The 20,237-nt window shown below is 41.4% G+C and overlaps 1 protein-coding gene across 1 annotated transcript; it reads left to right on the plus strand.

Annotated features, from left to right (window-relative positions):
* Positions 1-593: 593 nt before the first annotated feature.
* MIS18A (MIS18 kinetochore protein A) lies at positions 594-11,407 on the plus strand. Its single transcript, XM_019730264.2, has 5 exons — positions 594-984; positions 3,999-4,065; positions 7,672-7,794; positions 10,141-10,237; positions 10,850-11,407. The coding sequence occupies exons 1-5, from the start codon at positions 642-644 to the stop codon at positions 10,928-10,930; spliced, it is 711 nt and encodes a 236-aa protein (XP_019585823.2). The 5' UTR covers positions 594-641; the 3' UTR covers positions 10,931-11,407.
* Positions 11,408-20,237: the final 8,830 nt, after the last annotated feature.

Genomic DNA, 20,237 nt, shown 5'->3' on the forward strand with positions numbered 1-20,237 from the left:
TCAGGCAGACACGCTGGACACCGGCAATCCAAGGTGGCGCTGCCGATACTGCCCGAGTCGGTGTCACCTAGGGCTTGTTAGCTAGAGAGGCAAATTCTTGGGCCCACCGACCCATTGAACTATAAAGGTGGGCTCAGTTTCTGTGTTAACCAGCTCCCAGGTGAGCTCATTACGCTGAAGTGTGAGGGGCTGTAGCACGTCCGGGAGGGACGAGGCCATAGGAAGCAGATGCGCCCAACTCCTCCATCTCTGGGCGCTGTGTGGGGCGGCGTATTCGCATTACCAACCACTGAGCAGGTCGCGGCGAGAGAGCGGTAACTTAGTTTGGGGCGCGTAACTTTCTCAACGACACCGCCCCTCCTACGTTAGTGGCTGGACACCCCTAACCAAGTAAACTGGCCATCACATCGCCAGCAGCCTTGATTTACAAAGGACGGAAAATCTGACTCTGGCTCCATCACCCCCGGGCCGGCTCAGGCGACGGCGAGCATGCGCAATAGCGGGCTGCTCGCGGCCCCGCCTCCCTCAGGCCTCGCCCCTGAAGCCACGGCCCCTGCTTGGCCCCGCCTTCTCGCCACGCCCCACGCATGCGCAGAGGCCTTTCCCCAGTGGCGCGCTGCAGCGCGGGCTATTTGTACGTAATGGCGGGTGTTTGGCGGCAGGGTAGTTGCAAAGGTTGCTCCTCTACCAGCTGTGCGTGTGGCAACAAGGGCTCGTGGAACGAACCGTCGCCGTTAAGCCAGCGACTCTTGGAAGACTCAAGCCGCCACCAGCTGCTGCAGAAGTGGACGAGCATGTGGAACTCCTTGAGCGGGGACGGGTCTGTGGCCTGCGCTGAAAGGACGCGGTGCACGGAGGCTGCCGAGCCCGCCGAGGAGGAAGACAGGCCACTGGTGTTTCTGTGCTCCGGCTGCCGGCGGCCGCTGGGCGACTCGTTGAGCTGGGTGACCTGCCAGGAGGACACCAACTGCATCCTGCTGCGCTGTCAGTGCCGGGCCCGGGGTGGGGGGCGGGGGTGTGTGTGCTGAGGGCCGCCTTCTACCGGGTGTGCGGCACCTGGGCGGCCCCGGAGGAGGCGGAGTGGGGGGGGGGGTGCTTTGGGGCTGCCCAAGGTCTTTAAAAGCAGAAAAATCCGAGGGCGAGCTGACCCAGGAAAAGAGGAAGAGGAGGGCCACCCCTGCTCCTTGGGCTCACGAGGGACAGGTCCTTTTCTGGGATCCCCCATCCATTCATCATCAGTAGCGGTTGAATGGGTATAGTTGTATTATTCAGTAAAAAATGACCAACTAAATTGTAAGCATTTGAGGTGTAGACACTCTATTTCCCCGTAGAAATTAGCGGGCTGTTAATTGGTAAATAACATTGCAAATGGTTTATTTAGGAAATTAAGCTTTTCAGCTACCTGCTTCCTGCAGGGGGACGTCAGGATTGATTTCTCACATCAGATTAGTTGTATCAGCAGACACCTTTACAGTCTGAAGTGTGGCGACCATGGAGTTGACAGCACACAATGCTATCAAAAAAGTTTTAAAAGGAAACTTGCAATAAAAGCACGAATAACCCCATCAAAATTGGAGAGGAAGGAGGATCTAGTAAGAGTTAACAGGAAGGCGGGAGTTCTAGCTTTTAATCTTGGCCTGACCAGTTACCAGTATGCTTTCCCATCTTTACCTGGTTACCTTGTTTTGTTGCTTTTACAGTGTTTATTTAGGGGAGTGATTCTCATATTTTTTTTTCTGAATTGGTGTAAAATTGGCTCTTCTTTTAAGCTTTGTGATGTTCAAATTGAAGTTTATGCTCTGAATTCTATAAATGTTTTGATGGTGCAAATTCACCACCAGTTTATTGACGTTCCTGGAATGGTTTCTTTCCTGTGACAAAATATTGGGAAGAATGGTGGGCACCAGTGTCCGTCAGTTACCTGAAACTTTTTGGTACCTGCTGTTTGGCCATAAGGATGCATCAGTTCATTAGCAATAATCACTGAGGAGTCCCTTTCAGTTGTTAAACAGAAGCCTAAGAATATACATCTCCCATAGTAATTCGTTGGGATTAACCCTTTGACCTGTTGAAATCAAATAGTGGAGAACGATGTAAACGTAAAAAAGGGCTTGGCCCTGACTGACCCTGTCATAGCCCCAGAGTTAACATGCCTTAGTCTCATTTGTCTTTCCAGATGTGCTTCATGCTTGTATAAGCATATTTAAACATGTTTAAATTTAGAAACACACTTGCGATTGTATTATTTATACTGCTAAGCATCCTTTTTTTATTCCACGATATAGTCTGAATATTTTTCCATACTAGTGTACATGGATATCCTTCTTGATTTCATCAGATGCCTATTGCGCACTTGCTGAGAGGCATTATAGTGTGGTGATGGCCCCCTCAACTGCTTGCTTGGGTTTGAATCCTGGCCTGCTCATTTCCAGCTATGTCTCTTTGGGCAAGCTACTTAGCATCTCTGTGCCTCAGTTTTCTCTTCTGTAAAATAGGGATTTTTACACATTGATTTAGCACCTCCCCCAATGAAAGATAAAAAAAACAATGAACTCTTGGATTAATTTCCATTCTCTTCTGCCCCAGTTTGAGTTAGTTGAATTCTTTTTACTTTGTCAAGATTTATAACATTTACATATTATTCTGTAGCCATAGCACGGTCATTTAGCTTTCATATAATGTTTATGTGAACTCATTTCTCAACTCCAGGACTCATTAATATTGTGAGAAGGCTTATTAATAGCTTTCTCATTCCTCAGTTTGATTAATTGCCATCAGTGGTCTCTCCATCCTCAAGAAAACTTCAAGTGTGAGTGCTTGAAAATGTCATTCTGTTGTCTTTATACATGATGGCTACTTGGCTGTATGTACAATTCTGGGATCATGCTCTTTGCTTTTCCCAGGCACAAGGAGCAGTTAGTGCAAAGACCTGGAGACTTGTGTGGCCAAAACGTAGAATAAAGATAAGACTTAGGAAGAAGGGAAGAGACCCGAAAGTTCAGGGCCTTGTAGGCTGTTCTGCAGAATTGGAATCTATTCTCGTGAGTGAGTTGTTTAAGCAGGGGTGTGATGTGACCCAGATTTTCATTTGGAGGAAGCACTGAAGGGAAGAGTAAGGATGGAAGTGGAGGTCAGTGGAGCTAGTGCAGTGGCTTAGGCAAGAGGAGGGGTGGTGGTTTGGGGGCTGGAGTGCGAGGTGTGAGGTGGAATTGACAGGACTTATCAGTGTAGTGGATGTGGGGGAGCGGCATGAGGGGATGAAGAATCAGGGTGGACACCCTGGTTTCTGATTTGAGCCCCTGGATAGATAGGTAGAATTTACCGAGTTAAGGTAAGCTGTAGGAGGAGGTGACATCCGGAGTGTTTTGGCCATTTCAGCACCTCCTCTCGCCTAGCTCCCATCCTTTGCTTTAGTGGGTCCTGGACCAGGATCCTCTAGGAATGCTTCTTGATTGTTCTGGAGTTCAACTGTGACTCCTATCCACGTCTAAAAGGTTTTTGGCTGGCTTCCTGAGGACCCTCAAATTACTTTTAGAGCAATAAGCTGTGCATCTAAGCTCTGGAGAGCTGTGCACAGGCTTTTAGCATCTTCCTTGGTTGTGACTCCAGTTTTACTGTATCTGGCAGGTATTCCTGGTAGTCTGTGAGTTGAGGTTCTAATTGTTCCAGCTTTTACTGTCGATTGAATTTTCCCCTCTAATTTTATTCATTTTATTAATTTCAGTAGTTTTCTGGGAGGGAAGGAAATAATTCTTACTCTGCCACCCTTTTCCAGAATACTCCTGGACATTTAGTTTTAAACCACCTGTGTGTGTGTGTGTGTGTGTGTGTGTGAAAGAGAGAGAGAGACAGACAGACAGACAGATAGACAGACACTTTGGACTTATTTTTTTCTGGCCCTCTGAATTCTAAAATAAAAGTTGAATTAGGAATTCTCTAAATGTCTGCATGTGTATTATAACAAACTACGTTAATAAATTGTTGTTACTTCTTTCTAGGTGTTTCCTGTAATGTGTCTGTGGATAAGGAAAAGGTGCTATCCAAACGTGAAAATGAAAATGGTTGGTGAGTAAGGCTATATCTATGTGAATATGTATGTTAGGGAAAATACAAAACATTATTTTTCAAATAAAACTCTTTAAGAAGACGATTACCAGTAAGATTACTTGGGATAAAACTTTTTTCATGGCAATCAGTTATAAAATCAGTCATTCTAGTGTATCAATTCTTGGGTGATGGTGGTCTCCTCTGGATATGGAGATGGAAGAGTTTTCTAAATTTCTAAAGGCACATTCTGACACTCCCTTGTAGATCTTTGGGCTTCGTTGGTGCTGAAGAACATTGGGAAAAAAAAAAAAACGGAAAAATAAAATATCTGTATCTTAAAATCTCAGAGCCAAAGGGTGCCTTAGACCAGTGCCACCCCCCTTTTTCATGCCATGGCACCCATAGAAAATGCTGATATCATGTGTATACACACATATGGCTTATGGAGGTCAATCGACAAGGCTGCATGTACCCAGAAATAACACGGGGCTTCAGCATTCCCAGGTCCCGTGGCCACCCATGTGCTATAAGTGGCACCCTCAGCAAACTGAATGGGAAGGTCTGCCTTACGTCATTATTGCCCGAAACGTGTCTTACTAATGTATATGACATAACTTTAGCGGTACACAAACAAACAAATTAATAATCACATATATATTTTAAATGTATTTTAAAATACTGGTTTTTCACTTTCATAATAATACAGGTATTATGTGGATGTAGCAAAAATTGTACTGCTGGCATGCCGGTGATGAAAATTTGGAAAACCCAGCCTTAGATCATTTCTCATCTCGTGTATGAAGAAAGTCAGGCCTCGGGAGGGCAGAACTTAGCTAAGGCCACAAGACTAATTAGTAGTAAGAGCCAGGATGATGCTTGTATCCCTCCTTGCTTCCTGTGTCCTTCTCTACTTCTCAACTCTAGTTATTTTGATGTTATCTTCACCATTTTTGCCCTATCCGAGTACCAGCTGCTATGCTATCATGTACTTAGTATTTAGTATTAAGTGTTAGTATTTTTCGTTAAGTTGAATCAGAAGTTTTATATTACTGCCATAAATGTATCATTTGTTGTAACTAGAAAGTAACTGAAGATAATTACAATGAAAACCAATGTTATTAAATTCTAGCTGAGATACAGTTCATTGCCTGGCTGGATCTGAGCCTGAGGTCTGTTCTCTCACTGCCTGAGGTCTGATCTCTCACTGTTAAAAGATTTGCAACTGTGAAATTTGTGTCAAAGACATTCTAGCACCAAAAAGACTTCTTTTTATAATCAGGAATGATAAAGAATTGAAAAGGGACTTAACTCGCCCTGTGAGCCAGTATTTAGTTCTTTTTCCTTGTTTCATCTAAACCCATCGTTTGTGCCCCCTTGCATTGTCTTGCATTTCACTAGGATCATGTTCCACACTTCTGGAAGTACCATATTGCTTTAGGATGCTCGTGAATTTTTTGATAGGCCTGTCCCACCGAATAGCTGCTGGAGCCACTGCACCGATGGCCGACAAGAGCACCTGTAGGTTTTAGAAATGAGTTGAAAGGTAGCAGTGCTGTTTTCTCTGTTCATCCTGATGCTGTCTTTTGTTTAGTTTCTTACATGCTAACTCGTTCCTTGTTTAAAGTCACCTTAGGATTTCTGGCACTGCTTTCTCAGCATTGTTGTGCAGTGACAGGAGTGAGTGCTGGTCAAATTCTTGCTGGCTGTGAAAGCAGAAAGATGCTGCGATGATAGTAGCTACCATCTGCATTGTTCCTCCCGGAGTGTGAATGGGTGCATGTGTGTTAATCAGTGGCGTTTAGTTTGATTGTGATAATTTAGGATAACGCAGTCTTATCCATTGACCAGTGTCTTTGTGCTGTAGGTTTACCTAAGTATCCTTCCTGCTCTGATGACACCTGCATTACATGTTAGTTCACAGTCTTGGTGATTGCAAATGGCAGCCTTGTAATGGTCAGGAGACTTGATGTGTAATGTGGAGATGTTCCTATTCACTGTCCCTGGTGTAGGTAGTGTTCCCTCCTGAGGTTTAACGTGTTTTTATATTTCTCATATGAAACCATACAGAAGCTTATAAAAGCCCAAAGAGGCTTACTGTATGTTCGGTGGCATATTATCTGGCTAAGTGTGTCACCCGTGAGAAATTATGACGTACCCGTTTGTCCTTTGTTCCATGTGATGCTGTCTCTCGGTGTCTGCAGGTGAACTGTAATGCAATCCAATGTGTTTTTTGAGTCTTGGTTGACTCCATTTGGCTTGATGGCAGGAAGAGCTATTTGGTTATTACAAGTGGCTCACACACCGAGAGGAATTACAGTGCTTTTGAAATAATAGCTATCTTTTGTGCTGCATTTTACAGTGTCATGATCATTGCTAGATTTAAATCTCCAGTTATCAACTTGCTGTGTTGGGACTGTATTTTTAGTATAGATATTTATGGAATGGGAAGTTTGGAAGGGTCAATTCGACAAGGCACTTGGGAGACAGTGGATTCTAAGTTTTAAAGAAGACAAGACGTGGCATTGGGGGTGGGGGTGGGGTGTACTCAAATACAGGAGCCTGAGTTGGGAAGTACCGGGAACAAAGGAACAATTTTGTGGCGAAATAATGAATCATTAAGTAAAATATTTGTGATTACCTGTGCTTAACATATCTGTAGTTGACAGAAGAGTGTTAGTGTCAAAATATAACTAAAAAAAAAAAAGGCAGCCCTAACAAATACATAATGAGCACATGTCAGAGATTTATTTAACTCACTGATGAGGGAACCAGAATGTGGCAACGCTGGTTTAGGGGAGGACACTCTCTGGAGAACAAATCTACTTACTGTCCTTCAGGAGAGTAAAACCTCAGCCTTCAGGGTTATTATCTTTTCTATTAGCAGAAAACATTTGCTGGGTGCCACACTAAAACTATCTGTAATTCATCAATCTTCTTTCTGAAAGTCATCATCTAACTTTAGAGAGTCTGGGCACTAATCAGTAGTAAATGTAAACAAACACTGGTACGTCCCCGAGAATGGTATGGTCCGTGGGCCGGGACCTGTTTTTGTAAATATATTTGTATGGAGCACAGACAACATCCATTCAGCTTTGTATCGTCTGTGGCTACTTCCATGCTACAGCAGCAGAGGCGAGGGGTTGCAATAGCCACCAAATGGCCTGCAAGCCTCAAATATTTTTTCTCTAGATCATTACAGAAAAGGTTTGCCTACCACCTGCCCCACAGTGGAAATGATCCTGGTGGGCTTGTTGGACAATATGACATTAAAAGGCCATGTAGAATCTTTTTGTCTTATTTCCAAATTTTAGATAATTTTTCTTAATATCGGATTGAGGCATTTACATTCCCGAAAAATACCACCATAGTATCCTCTGTTCTTGTCACTGTTGTATGTGCCCCTTGTCGCTAGGCGCTTAAGGCAATGTGGCCTGGAGGTGACCGGCTACATTCCTGATATAAACATGTTACTAGTATCATTTTTTTCCTTTTTTATACATATGTTTTAGTATAGTTGGAGTAACATACTTAAATGTTTAAGTGTTTATGGGTTTTAACAATGGGACTTTTATTGTAACACGTTGCTGCTTTGTTTGCTAAAGCAATGGCATTTCTTTATTGCAGCATTCTGGAGAATTTGTACTGCACAGGGTGCTCACTCAATCTTGGCTACATATACAGATGCACACCTAGTAATCTAGATTATAAGAGGGACTTGTTTTGCCTCAGCGTTGAAGCCATTGAAAGGTAAGCGTGACATGTATGGAAACAAATACCTCATAACGGAATTCTCAGAAAATGGTTTGAGGAGAAATTTGTATGAAAACATCAGAACTAAATCAACTCTGGTTAAAATATATTTTCAAGTAGTAATTTCTGACAATAAAGCCAGTGAATTTTGGTTTTGACCTGGTGTATTTGGTATTGAAAAAGTCAGATATTCTAAGTTGTGAGGAGAAAACACTGAGAACATTTTTCAGAGTAAAAATTATGTTCAGTGGTTCTTAAACGTCAAATGTAGTTTAATAGAATTTTTTTAAAGCAATTGTGGGGATCAATAGATTTTGTCCATTTAAATTTTCCCGTTTTTAGCCTCTTAGAATATCCTGAAAGAATAGGAATTTCAAAACAGGTTAGGAATGGGGTGGCCGGTTAGCTCAGTTGGTTAGACTGCGGTGCTAATAACACCAAGGTTGCCGGTTTGATTCCCACATGGGCCACTGTGAGCTGCACCCTCCTTTAAAAAAAAAAAAAATACAGATTTGGAAAAGTAGAAATACAAAATCCAACTATTTGTTTCCTTGAGTCTAGTAAAGAATCGTCTTCTGGTTTTTTGAGAGATGCAAAGAAGGGCCAAGATTTATTCTCCAAGATATCTAAAAAGTGCCAAGATTTACTCGCCAAGATTTCTAAAAAGTATTAGGAAGCAAGGTGAATTAGAGTCTGAATGCAAATGTCAGTCTAAGAATTTCAGATATCTAAATGGCCTTCCAATTCATTAGTCTTTTTTTATAGCAAACAAACATAAATAAACTGACCCCAAAGTATGTTCCCTTATTCTGGAAAAGAAATAACCCTAAGACTTTAATGAAGCCTAAGAAACCTTATATATCAGTTCAGAACAAAAATTTATGAAGAAAAGAAAGTGCCTGCACTTTAATGACTTGAGGTATTTTGTCATTCTTGTTGAATTTCTTCAATTTTCTCTTTAAAAAACTTAAAACCGTATTCTTTTTATTATAATTATTTCTCATCTGTTCTTTCATAACTGCAGCTTTGCCACCTTCTTTGAAACTGGACAGGTTTAGATCAAAATTATAAAATCTGCACACTTTTTATAACTCTTACACAAAAGAATAATACAACACAAGTACGGTTTATTGTTGTAAAGCACGTAGGTCTGTTTGGAGAGATCTCACATCTGTTTTGGTTTTCAAATATATATAGGTGACCCAGCCGAAACAGATGCTCCCTTAATCTCCTTGAGAATTTTGCAAAGATTTGTGGAAATTAGATGAGGGAGAAACAAGTAGAAAAGACATGAAATCTGAATCCAGTGGGGTTGGTACAGAACTTTAAAAAGTGATGCGTATCTGTATAAAAGAAAATAAAGGGAAGATTTTGCCACCGGGGATCATAGTATCGAATTTATTTTTTTCCTGAACAGTTGAATTTAGGGTAAAGTTACCTCTTGCGGCAGAATTTTGATGCCAAGGAACCCGGTTTGTTTTAGAAGTGGATGCCCTCTGTAATGTTTATTTATAGTTTCACAAATTACTCAATGCCATTTAATTTTTCCACTTCATCTCAATTTTCTTTTCTAAGCAGGTTAAATTGTCTTCCACAATTTGGCCTCCTGTGCTGTTTTTCAGATACATCATCAGCAGGGTTTCCAAGACACGTCTGTTCTTTGATAAAAGAAGTGACATAGTGAAATTGCTACATGTGATAAAAGACTTTTACTAAATAAATGCAACTGAATTAAGTTTTCTTTTGAGAAATACCAGCATCTTCTTCCTTACTATTTAGCTTTTATTCGGTTATCAATGCTGGGCCTGTTTTCCTCCCATTGCCAGGCCAATCTTTCTTCTATTCAATATTTTCTAAACCACAGCATCTTATAACCCCAGAGAGTTGAGCAAAGCATAACTTGGAGGATGACTGTTGAAGTTGCCCAAATTTGGGTAATCAAGAGTTGACTCCACAAATTATTTACTAAAAGTCAAATTTGAAAGAACACATGTTCCCGAAAAGTTATATAAAGCAAAAAAGCAGTGGCTTCTTCAGGATCTTTTTAAACCTTAAAATAGAATTTTGAACTACCCAGCTTACTAAAGAGCAAGTTTATTTCTAATAATGAAATACTTACAATGTTGGGAAATATGTATGACTATCTGGACAAAGCCATTATGGAGAAAAACATGATTTTATATAGAATAGCTTCCTACATAGGTTGCTGTTAACACCAATAGTTGTTTTATGTGTTTATTTGGTACTAATATATAGTGTAATTTAGTTTAATATTATTAACTAACACAAATTTAATATTGGCTCACTGTTTGTATTCTAACTTTGTGCTGTGCTGTACTTCAGTTATGTTTTAGGGTCCTCTGAAAAGCAGATTGTGTCAGAAGATAAAGAGGTTTTTAATCTTGAAAGCAGAATTGAAATAGAAAATTCCCTAAAGCAGGTAATTTTGTTCTGCACTTTTTATATCTTTGTATGAGTAACTTCCTGTCAGTGAACAAGCACTCCTCATAATGGCATCTGTTTTGGTCTTAGCACTTGCACATTAAGAGAGTGCTTATTTTACTTCTTAGTAAGGTTGATTTTGGGGGAACCAAACTACAAGTCAAGCTAAAGCTTTATAAAAAAAAAAAATAAGGAAGCCATTTCATGCCAAAATCAACATAGTGTGTGTGCGTGTGTGTATATACCAAAACTATTAAATTAGTAGAAATATGTATATCTTTGAATCAATCAATATTTCATTTGATTCAGTTCTCACGGTGGAAGCAGCCTTACTTTTCAATGTTAACATCTTCTAATGGCCAGATAGGCAAGCTAGTGATTAATGAATAAAAGAGCTATAGATTAGAGGTTGAGAACTACTGTTAATGATTTATGTTTTATTTAAATAAAATTTAGTTTAAATAATTTCATTAAATTAGCACTGAATATGTGTAATTCATAACGTATTCAGAAATTGCATTAATTATGTATATTTTAATCACATTTAACCATGTATGATTTTCATCATAATCATGTGTATATTTTTTTATGTTCTTTTTCAATTCAATAGATGGAAGATGTTTTGAAAGCATTGCAAACTAAGCTGTGGGAGGTTGAGTCAAAATTGTCCTTTACCAGTTGCAAAAGCTGAAATCTGTTCCAAGTCTCTATTCTGGACTCCTCTACCGTTGTATAATTTTTTTGTATGTAGCAATTCTTGTTATAACTTATTTCACTTAGAATTGAGGGAATTCTATATGGCTGTGTACATTGTATTCTTTTCTGTTGATCTAGTGAGAAGAATTGTAGAATTAACTTTTTAAAGCTATATTTGATGGTAAAGAGATGACAGTTTTCCAAATTTGAATTTTAAAGTCATTTTATGATACTTGCTGGAAATAGGACCTAGGAGTTTTTATTTTGATGAGAAGCTGCCATAGTTTTCTGAACTGTTTTCTCCTTTGTATCAAATTCATTATTCTTCATTTCCTATTTTTTTTTAACTGTTTCACCTTTAATACTTTGCGTAATATTTAATATTGAATGGTAAGAAAATCTTAGTGGTTTTTCTATTCACTGTGTGATTGAATCCTCCCTGAAAACGAATATATACAGCTCTCTGGAGAAACTGGTCAATTGAATTATTTGTCAGAAATATTTGAAAACTTGCACAAGAGCAGAAAAGCATGTATTCTAGTAGTAGAATTCCAGTTGATCCTGTTTATTTACTACTATGTGCCCCTAAAATCTGGAAGAACATTTACCAAAGAGAGTTATAGTCATCTCTGAGGGTGGGATTCTGGGGAAATTTTCAGTTTTCCAGTTTTCTATAATGGAAGACTTACAGTAAGCCTGTGTTATTTATATAATCAGGAAGAGAATCAAGATGAAAACAAAGTGCTTTATGATTGAATTTTACAACACTGAATTGTAGGCATTTCACTGAGCTCATAAAACTTGGTGCCTTGAATTCCACATTTACTGGACATGGTACTCACTGTGCTAGGTCTGCCCAGGAATATAAAGGTAAGCCCATGATGTCCAGGCCCCTTTCTGTTTTGGGGTACAGATGAGGCAATGAATACCTAATGAATAATGGGGTACAAATGAATACCTAACAGTATTCATTTGTGTGAGTAACTCAGCTCAGTTTCTGCTCAGAAGTTCCCTCATTATTTCCGAGAGTACTTACAGTGATCACAGCAAAAAGTGCTATCACATTGACTTGATCATTCAAAATATTAGACTCTTATTGATGGGTCGTCAACAGCCTCCAGTCATTTGCAGGTGGTGAACCCTCTAGGTCTCTTCTCTCACAAAGCTGGTACCTGATAGAATATGGCGAAAGCAATACCAGCTTTCACCGTAAAGTTAAAGCAATACAAGCACCTGCTGGCAGCAAGACAGTCATCCTGCCTCAGTGAGCTTGGCCAAGTCCCCAGTGTCGTCTTAGTTGCTTTGGTGGCACCTTGCGTGGAAGTTCATTTGGAACAGATGGGAGAGTTGTTAACAGCCGGATACAGCTAACTATCTGGTTGTGCAGGCAGCAGAACACTCCCAGCGGGGGCCATTCCTGAGAAGTGGGCAGTTTGGTTCCCTAATTCCCCTTACTCCATTCATCCTGGGGCAGGATTTCTAGCCCATCCACACATCTGGAAAACTGCTTACTTCCCCAGTGAAAAGTATTTCTCATTCCGCAGTGCTAACTCAGGCTGGTTTGTGGGTCAAGAGAGAAACAGCTCAAGTGCTGCCTCTGGTGGGGCCATTGCTGAGTCTTCCCACGCAAACTCGCTGTTTCCGGAGTTGACTAACCTGCGGTGCAGATAGAAAGCTCACACACATTTGTATCACAGGTGTATCTGCATTTGTATCCCACTGAAATGTCTAAAAGTGAACCCCAGGAAACACGTGTCTCCTAAGGCAGAGTGCATCTTGTCCTCTGCCTGTGATGTCACTGAAGGGGTGGCCTTGGCATCACTGTGGGAGACCCCTGAGGCTCCCATGCTACCCACCCCAAGGGTCCAGGTGGGACTGCTGTGTCCTGTGCGCTGTACTGACACGTGTAGGACACGGGCCTTTTCCACATTCCCAGCCAACCTCTCCTGGGGCCACCATTTCCCTGAGACCTAGTCGCCTGACTTTTCCAGTTGGCATGAGGTCTCGTCCGAATGCTGTGTTTTCTAACTTGCCTTGTATAACCACATATTCAAACCTATGACTTGAGAAATGAGCTCTTGTTTCTTCTGTTCCTTAAAAGTGTATAATGCAAAGTGTTGTTTCTGGTTGCTAAGCTTTGGTAAGACACTGCCTGTGAGTAGGAATGAGGGTCCTGAAGCAAGACACAGACGTCCCAGCCCCAGTCGTACAGGGCCCTACAAAGAGGCTTCGGACAGGATCTTCCAGAAACTGTTCCTTCCGCCATCCCTGTGAAGGGAACTCCCTAGTTCTTTAGGGAGAAGCTGTGGAGACTGATATCAGAACCTATTGCGTGGCCTTTACAGATTGTTGTAAGTAAATACATGTATGTAGAGCATTGTACATGGTTTTCGTCCCAGAGCATGAGTTCTGTTCTCGGTAGATTCTCCGGTCATGTTCATCCATTGTCAAGCTCAAGTTCCTTCTCTGGGCATTGTTCTGTACAGCATCTGTGCCTGCATGGCGTGTGCCCCACCTGGATGATTCTAGTTACGCTTGGGGCATTTACGATGGGCAAAACCAGGAGGGTGCTTCCTTGCAGAATTGGGTCTAATGTTCAGTAGGAACTTCTTGAAAGAAGGAGACACGAGCAGAGCTTCCCTCACTATGTTTTTCAGGGAAGATCTTAACGGTAGCAGAAATCCTGGGTCAGAGTCCTAGTTTAACTACTTTATTAGCCATGTGACCTTGAACAAATCATTTAATTATTTTGAGCCTCTGTTTCCTCATCTGTAAAATGAGGATATAGTCTACTTTCCTTACATCATGGATAAATTAGATAATGCTTACCAGGTCTGACAATTAAGTTCGTGAACTTGTTGCAAGGATGTGGCTAACCTTTTTTGATATCAGAGAGATTATTCATTATGAATTTGTACCAACTGGACAAACAGTTAACCAAGTTTACCATTTGGAAGTGCTGAAAAGACTGAGTGTAAAAGTGAGACGACCTGAACTTTCACCAACAATTCATGGCTCTTGCATCACGACAATGCACCAGCTCACACAGCACTGTCTGTGAGGGAGTTTTTAGCCAGTAAACAAATAACAGTATTGGAAAACCCTCCCTACTCACCTGATCAGGCCCCCAATAACTTCTTTCTTTACCTGAAGATAAAGGAAATATTGAAAGGAAGACATTTTGATGACATTCAGGACATCAAGGGTAATACGACGACAGCTCTGGTGGGCATTCCCGAAAAAGAGTTCCAAAAATGCTTTGAAGGGTGGACTAGGCGCTAGCATTGGTACATAGCTTCCCAAGGGCAGTACTTCAAAGGTGACTAGTGATACTCAGCAATGAGGTATGTAGCACTTTTTCTAGGATGAGTTCGTGAACTTAATTGCCAGACCTCATATGACAGAACAGTAGTCCCCTCTTACCTGCAATTTTGCTTCCACGATTTCATTTACTCGCAGTTTCAGTTACCCACGATCAATGGCTGTCCAAAAATATTAAATGGAAAATTCCAGAAATAATCCATAAATTTTAAATTGGGTGTCATTCTGAGCAATGCGATAAAATCTCATGCTGTCCCACTCTTGTTATCCCTTTGTCCAGCGTATCCACTCTACGCTACCTGCCTGTTTGTCACTTAGTAACCATCTCAGTTATCAGATCGACTGTCATGCTTTTGCAGTACTTGTGTTCAAGTCACCCTTATTTTGCTTAATAATGACCCCAAAATATAAGGGTAATGACGCTGGCAATTCAGATAAGCCAAAGAGAAGCTGAGTATATGTATAGGAAAAAACATAGTATACATAGGGTTTGGTACTGTCCGGATACTACCCAAGGGTAAGTGGGGTTCGTAAACAGTAAAGCATCACAAAAATAAATGGCAAATATTTAGCTGTGTTAAAGTAGAGTTAATCTGATTCATTCTTCTAGCAAGTCTGCCCATAAAATTCTATGGATGTAAAAGAAAAAAATCTGAAATGTCCAGTTATTTTTCTTGTAAAAATATAACACATTGGATTTATTTCTTTTTCCAATTAGAAATATAATATATGAATGTTGTAAAAAAATTGAAAAAACAAGAATAGCACAAGTAAAAAAATAAAATCCATATATAATGTGGCAACTAAAAGGTAATTACTCACTTTGGAGGGTATATCGTGGGATTCCTTTTATATGCGAAAACATTGTTTTCACTAAACATTTTATAAACATATTTCTGCATCATTAAATGTTTTTATAACCTGTTTTTTAATGACTACCTAGGATGAAAAACCTATTTAAAAACCTGTTGGTGTGTGAAATTCACACTTTTTATGGCTTAACAGTTGAGTGTGCTTGTCAAATAAGAGATAAGGCATGAAAGAAATTTTATACCACTCACCTCTGTGCAGCTCCAGGGTGTGAAGGAGCTGAGAGCCAATTCTTAAATTTTCAGGAATTTTGTGAGTTGGTTGTTAAATTGTTGGTGGCTTCAAATTGGCTATGGTTAGAAGTATTTAAACCAGAGAAAGCAAGCGCTAAATAATAAAAATGTCCTCCAGAGAGCTGCTTTCCCAGCACATTACCGTATATTTTGAATCTTCCTCCATACTATTTGACTTCAAGTTTAAGAGAGAAGATAAAATGACTTCCTTTTCATCCCCCAACAAACCAAGTCCTAACATATTTTCATTTAATAAATCTAAAACAAAATGCTTTATCTTATAAAGATTGCAACCACGTTCTTTACCTTTTCTGGAGAAAAAGTGAAAAATGCTGTATAGTCAGTCATCCCTCGGTATCTGCGGGGAGTTGATTCCGGGACTCCCTCGGATGCCAAAATCCTTGGGCGCCTAAGTCCCTTATATAAAATGATACAGTATTTGCATATAACCTCTGTACATCCTCCTGTATACTTTAAACCATCTCTAGGTCACTTGTACTACCTAATTCAAGGGAAATGCTATGTAAATCATTATTATACTGTATTTAGGGAATAATGACAAGAAAAGAAATCCTGTGCGCGTTCAGTACAGACGTAACCATCCTCAGCCTAACTACACAGCACCCATCAGCAATAACGTAATTTTTTTTTTTTTCAAATACTTTCGACGCGCGTCTTATAGAATCAGAGGAGATGGAACTTGCGGGTTCGGAGGGCCGACTCTCCCTGAAAACAAATGACTTAAGATTTTATATGAATAGTCAATATTGTATACATCATTTTTGTTCTTCCTGAATAAGATCAATAGCTGGGCAATTCCATGACCATGAATAAGCCAAGAAAGTTCCCTTGCAATCACTTTTGAACTGAGGGAAGAGCATTTATCCTTTGATCTAAGTCAGACATGTTTTGGGTACTGATCATTAATTTTGTTGAATGAGAGTTGAGGCCCATTTGTAGGGTGTTTTGCTATTGAGGCAGCTGATCACGATGGTCTGAGGACAGTTGGGGCCAATCTATGTATGTATATAATTGTAGTCTCTTCAGAATGTTTATGCTAAATTCTTGTGATAATAAACTGGAAGGCAGAGCACATGGCGTGAGGGGGTCTGAGGATGTGATGTGCTGGAGTCCAGGCCTATTGGTCCCCGTGGGATTTCCAGTAGAACTGGCCTTATTTCGTCAAGTCAGCTCCTCCTGACTTCTGCTAGCTCGACGAAATGAACTCTAACTCTTACCCCCTGAACAATTACTGCTGTGGTTTTAGACATCCTCCATTTGAGTAGCTTTCAAGCAGAGAGATGGACAAGGTAACCCCTCGGGCCCTTTCAGCTTTATAACGCATGCAATGAAAATCCGGAACTGGCTTTGCAGACTTGAGAAAATGGAATAATTTAGGGCTTTCCTAATAGCATCACCTTCAGTCCTTTCTCCACCAACCATTGTCTATCATTCTCAGAAGCCTTGGGCTTGGGATTTTGGAAGCTTCTTGAGAACAATAGAAATTTTGAAAAAATTAGGCTGTGTGTTTGAATAATGCTTTCCAAATCAAATACAAGAATATGTAAACATACTCTTTGAAAAGAAATCTTAAGAAGCTTTCAAAAGGTTTTCCCTGAAGGGGACTAGGAGCTGCTTTTTGACGGCTGCTTGCCTGGAGATGGGTACTCTGTTTTTACATAGCATTTAATGGCATTTACCATGTACTGAGCACTGTGCTTGGAGCTCCATGTATGTTATCTCACCCAGTTCTCACAAAGCCCTCTCCAATAGGAACCATTACTTCCATTTTATAGATGCAGAAACAGACTCAGAAGTAAAATAAATGGCTGAAAGTCCCACTTGGCTCATGAATGGACACAGTGCTTTCGTCCGAGGCCCTCTGCCTCCTCGCTCTGCTCTGAGCTGCAGTTGGGATGTCTCCTTGTTTCTTAGCATGATATACACAGAGGGAAGTGGTGTGAGTTACCACAGTATTAACAATCCCAGGGACCAGTAGTGCTTAGGGCTCAGGAGCTTCTCTATTGTATTTTTTTTCCATACAGTGAAGCTAATTGAGCCCCACGGATGTGAATTGCCTCCCCTGCCTTTGTCCCTCTCCCTGAGAGTCTCTGGCTGTCCAACGGCCAGCCTGTCCCCTCCTGCGCCCAGAGGTGCCGGTGGGCCTCTGTTCCAAGCTCTTTCCACTCATGTGTCTTGCGTCTCCCTTGCACCACTGTGCCCTTTGCGTCATTTAGTTTACATGATTGCACTTACCACGTCGGACATCCTATTTTACGTTTGGTAGTGTATCGTCTGTCTCCTCTGGATCATCATCTCCACAAGGGCAGAGACTGCATCTGTCTTCTGCCTGCCCCGAAAGGAATGCAGCCACATAGTAAGTGCTCATTTAATAGTCAATGGAATGAAGGACTTGCTGCATCGCATATCGATTTTCTCACGTCCTCAACCTCTGTCTGCTCTACTGATTATTGAATCGCCCCCTAGAGCATGTCCAGGTCTCTTCTTCGTGACAAGCGTTCTTCCCATGGCCAGGTACTTGCTGACAGCTACTTACCATACCCACTGTACCCACGCAGGACATTAGCTCTCGCCTTTTGCTCATCCACTCTGGGCATTTCATTGGAACCACTCCTTTGAAGGCCACCAACAAATTCCTACAAAGTGTTACTGGCTGGCTGCAATCCCTACAACTCCCAACAGTTTATAATTGTCCTCCCTTGAAAATTCTCTTCTCTATTGTCTTTATTTCTGGGCAATGCTTGATGAAACATACAAGCGTGCAATGCCACGAGGCCTGAGATTTGATGTAAAACATTTCAGGCAAGTAACCGCACAGCAAGAGGGAGCTGCATGGTCAACACCGTTGATCTCCACTGAGTGGATGATGGGGCCTCATTGTAGCCGTACTTTTGTGTGTATCTGAACATTGTTATCAAGCCCAGAAACAGAGGTATCTCGTGCTCTGTTACCAGTGGTATCTGACCGGCCCTTCTCCTCTGGGCCCTCCTCCTCCTCCTCCCTTGCCTCCCTTTCCTGCTGCCCCTTGGTTCTGCCCATGCCCTGTTTCCCTCCAGAGTCTCTCAGGTACTTGCTGCCGTGTCATGACTTCAGTGACTGTCCCTGTGTCTCTAATCCCCATAACCCTGAACTGTCTTCCTTGGGCTCTGGTTCTCAACTCCTGCTGACCTGCTGACCCTCCCCCTACCCCCACCCCGGAGTGACCTACACAGACACACACACGCGCGCGCACACACACACGCGCGCGCGCGCGCGCACACACGGAGCATGTTTGTTCTAATCCGAATTGATTGTTTCCTCTCAACGCCCTACACAGTCCTGTCCCCTTCCTGAGTTCTCACGACGTGAGCCTCTTTCTCGTGCCCTGGCCCCCAAACCCTCAGGTCACATTAACTCGTCACCATTCCTTGCCCCACCTCCCTTCATTCAGGTCCCCACTCTTTCCCAATGCCCCTCATTCCACCCACTTGTCCATTCCCCCCTGAGGCTTTGTTATCTCTTGCCCAGATTGTTTAGTTGGTCTTCGTGGTTTAACCCTCTACCCTCTGATTCAATGAACACGCCATTGTCAAGTGAATCTTCCCGCATTGGGTATCACCCCACACCACGCAAGCTGTTTCCCCGGCACTATCTCCTCCCACCTTTCCTGTCTGACACTCTGAGCTTTTATCAACCAGAACACTCTGTGTCTCTCACACTCCCTTTTATATACAGAGGGTGCCCAAAAAATGCATACACATTTTAAGAAAGGAAAAAAATATTAAAATTGTAATAATATATACCAATAAGAAAAGATGAATACAAGTCACGTTTGACTTCTGCAATTACCAGAGGTGCTCAAAGTGGTTACCCTCAGTGTCCAGACACTTCTGATTATGGTGAACTACTGCTTGAGTAACATTGACCAAAGTGTCCACTTGTATAAATTTTTTTGGCACCCCAGTATATATACTATATGTGTATATATTTCTTATCCTTCAAGGTCCTGCTTGAATGCCACTTCCTCCAGGAAGTCCTTGCTGATTTCTCAGTGAGAATTTCCCCCACTTCGTTATTCCTAAATTACTTCAGGATATTCTCGCCTCATTTGATTTTGTGTTATAGTTTTGTGAGAATCTTTCCTGCAAGAGCAGGACTTTTTTCCAGAATCCTAACATGTTGTGGGACCTTGTACACTGTATATTATTATTTGTTATATGAAAAGAGCAGTTTCCATCCCCTGTCTACTTTTTACCATCTACAGTTATGATGGTAAATAGAAAAATCTGAAAAAAAATCTAAGCTGAGAAAAAATTTTATATTAAAGCGTTCTAAATTGCTTTTAATATTCAGAATTGACATGTTAAAGTAAAAAGAAACTACCCCATAATGCAGTGGTTGTGTGCGGTGAGAATTCAATATTAATCATGTAAATAGGAATTCAAGGGAAAATTACCAAATTGAACTCATTTCCATGGGTAATTACCCACCTGTGATCCATTCTACTGTCTTATCTATTCCATCTTTCTGCTCCCACATCAAGTTAAAAATACTTTGTACCAAAAATTTTTTCTAACCAAATACAATGAATTCTTGGAACGGGGGTGGGGAGGGGAGTGTGTAAACCAACTCGGCCACTTGAAAGAAGATGCAGAATTACAAGGTGTACAGTTGGTGTGGGTGAGAAGCCCGGCAGACAGACAGCCATAAGCCACGTTGAAACGTGTACATCAGGAGAGGAGAGGCGGAAGTCATGGCCTTGGCAACATTCTGCTGCTTTCAGTGATCAGGAAAACCGTGAAAGAAAACCACCGCTGCTTTCGTGAACGTGGAAATCCACACGGCACAGTTCCATGGCAACCTGACATAGTTGCTTTC

The sequence above is a fragment of the Rhinolophus sinicus genome, linkage group LG01 (genome assembly GCF_036562045.2).
Source record: "Rhinolophus sinicus isolate RSC01 linkage group LG01, ASM3656204v1, whole genome shotgun sequence".
In the NCBI taxonomy this organism is placed as follows: Eukaryota; Metazoa; Chordata; class Mammalia; order Chiroptera; family Rhinolophidae; genus Rhinolophus; species Rhinolophus sinicus.

What these genes read in the sequence shown, in the direction of transcription:
- MIS18A (XM_019730264.2), top strand. Translation starts at nt 642, where the DNA reads ATGGCGGGTGTTTGGCGGCAGGGTAGTTGCAAAGGTTGCTCCTCTACC. An exon ending in CGTGAAAATGAAAATGGTTG is followed by an intron (nt 4,066 to 7,671) that starts GTGAGTAAGGCT and finishes TCTTTATTGCAG; the next exon opens with CATTCTGGAGAATTTGTACT. An exon ending in TAGAAAATTCCCTAAAGCAG is followed by an intron (nt 10,238 to 10,849) that starts GTAATTTTGTTC and finishes TCAATTCAATAG; the next exon opens with ATGGAAGATGTTTTGAAAGC.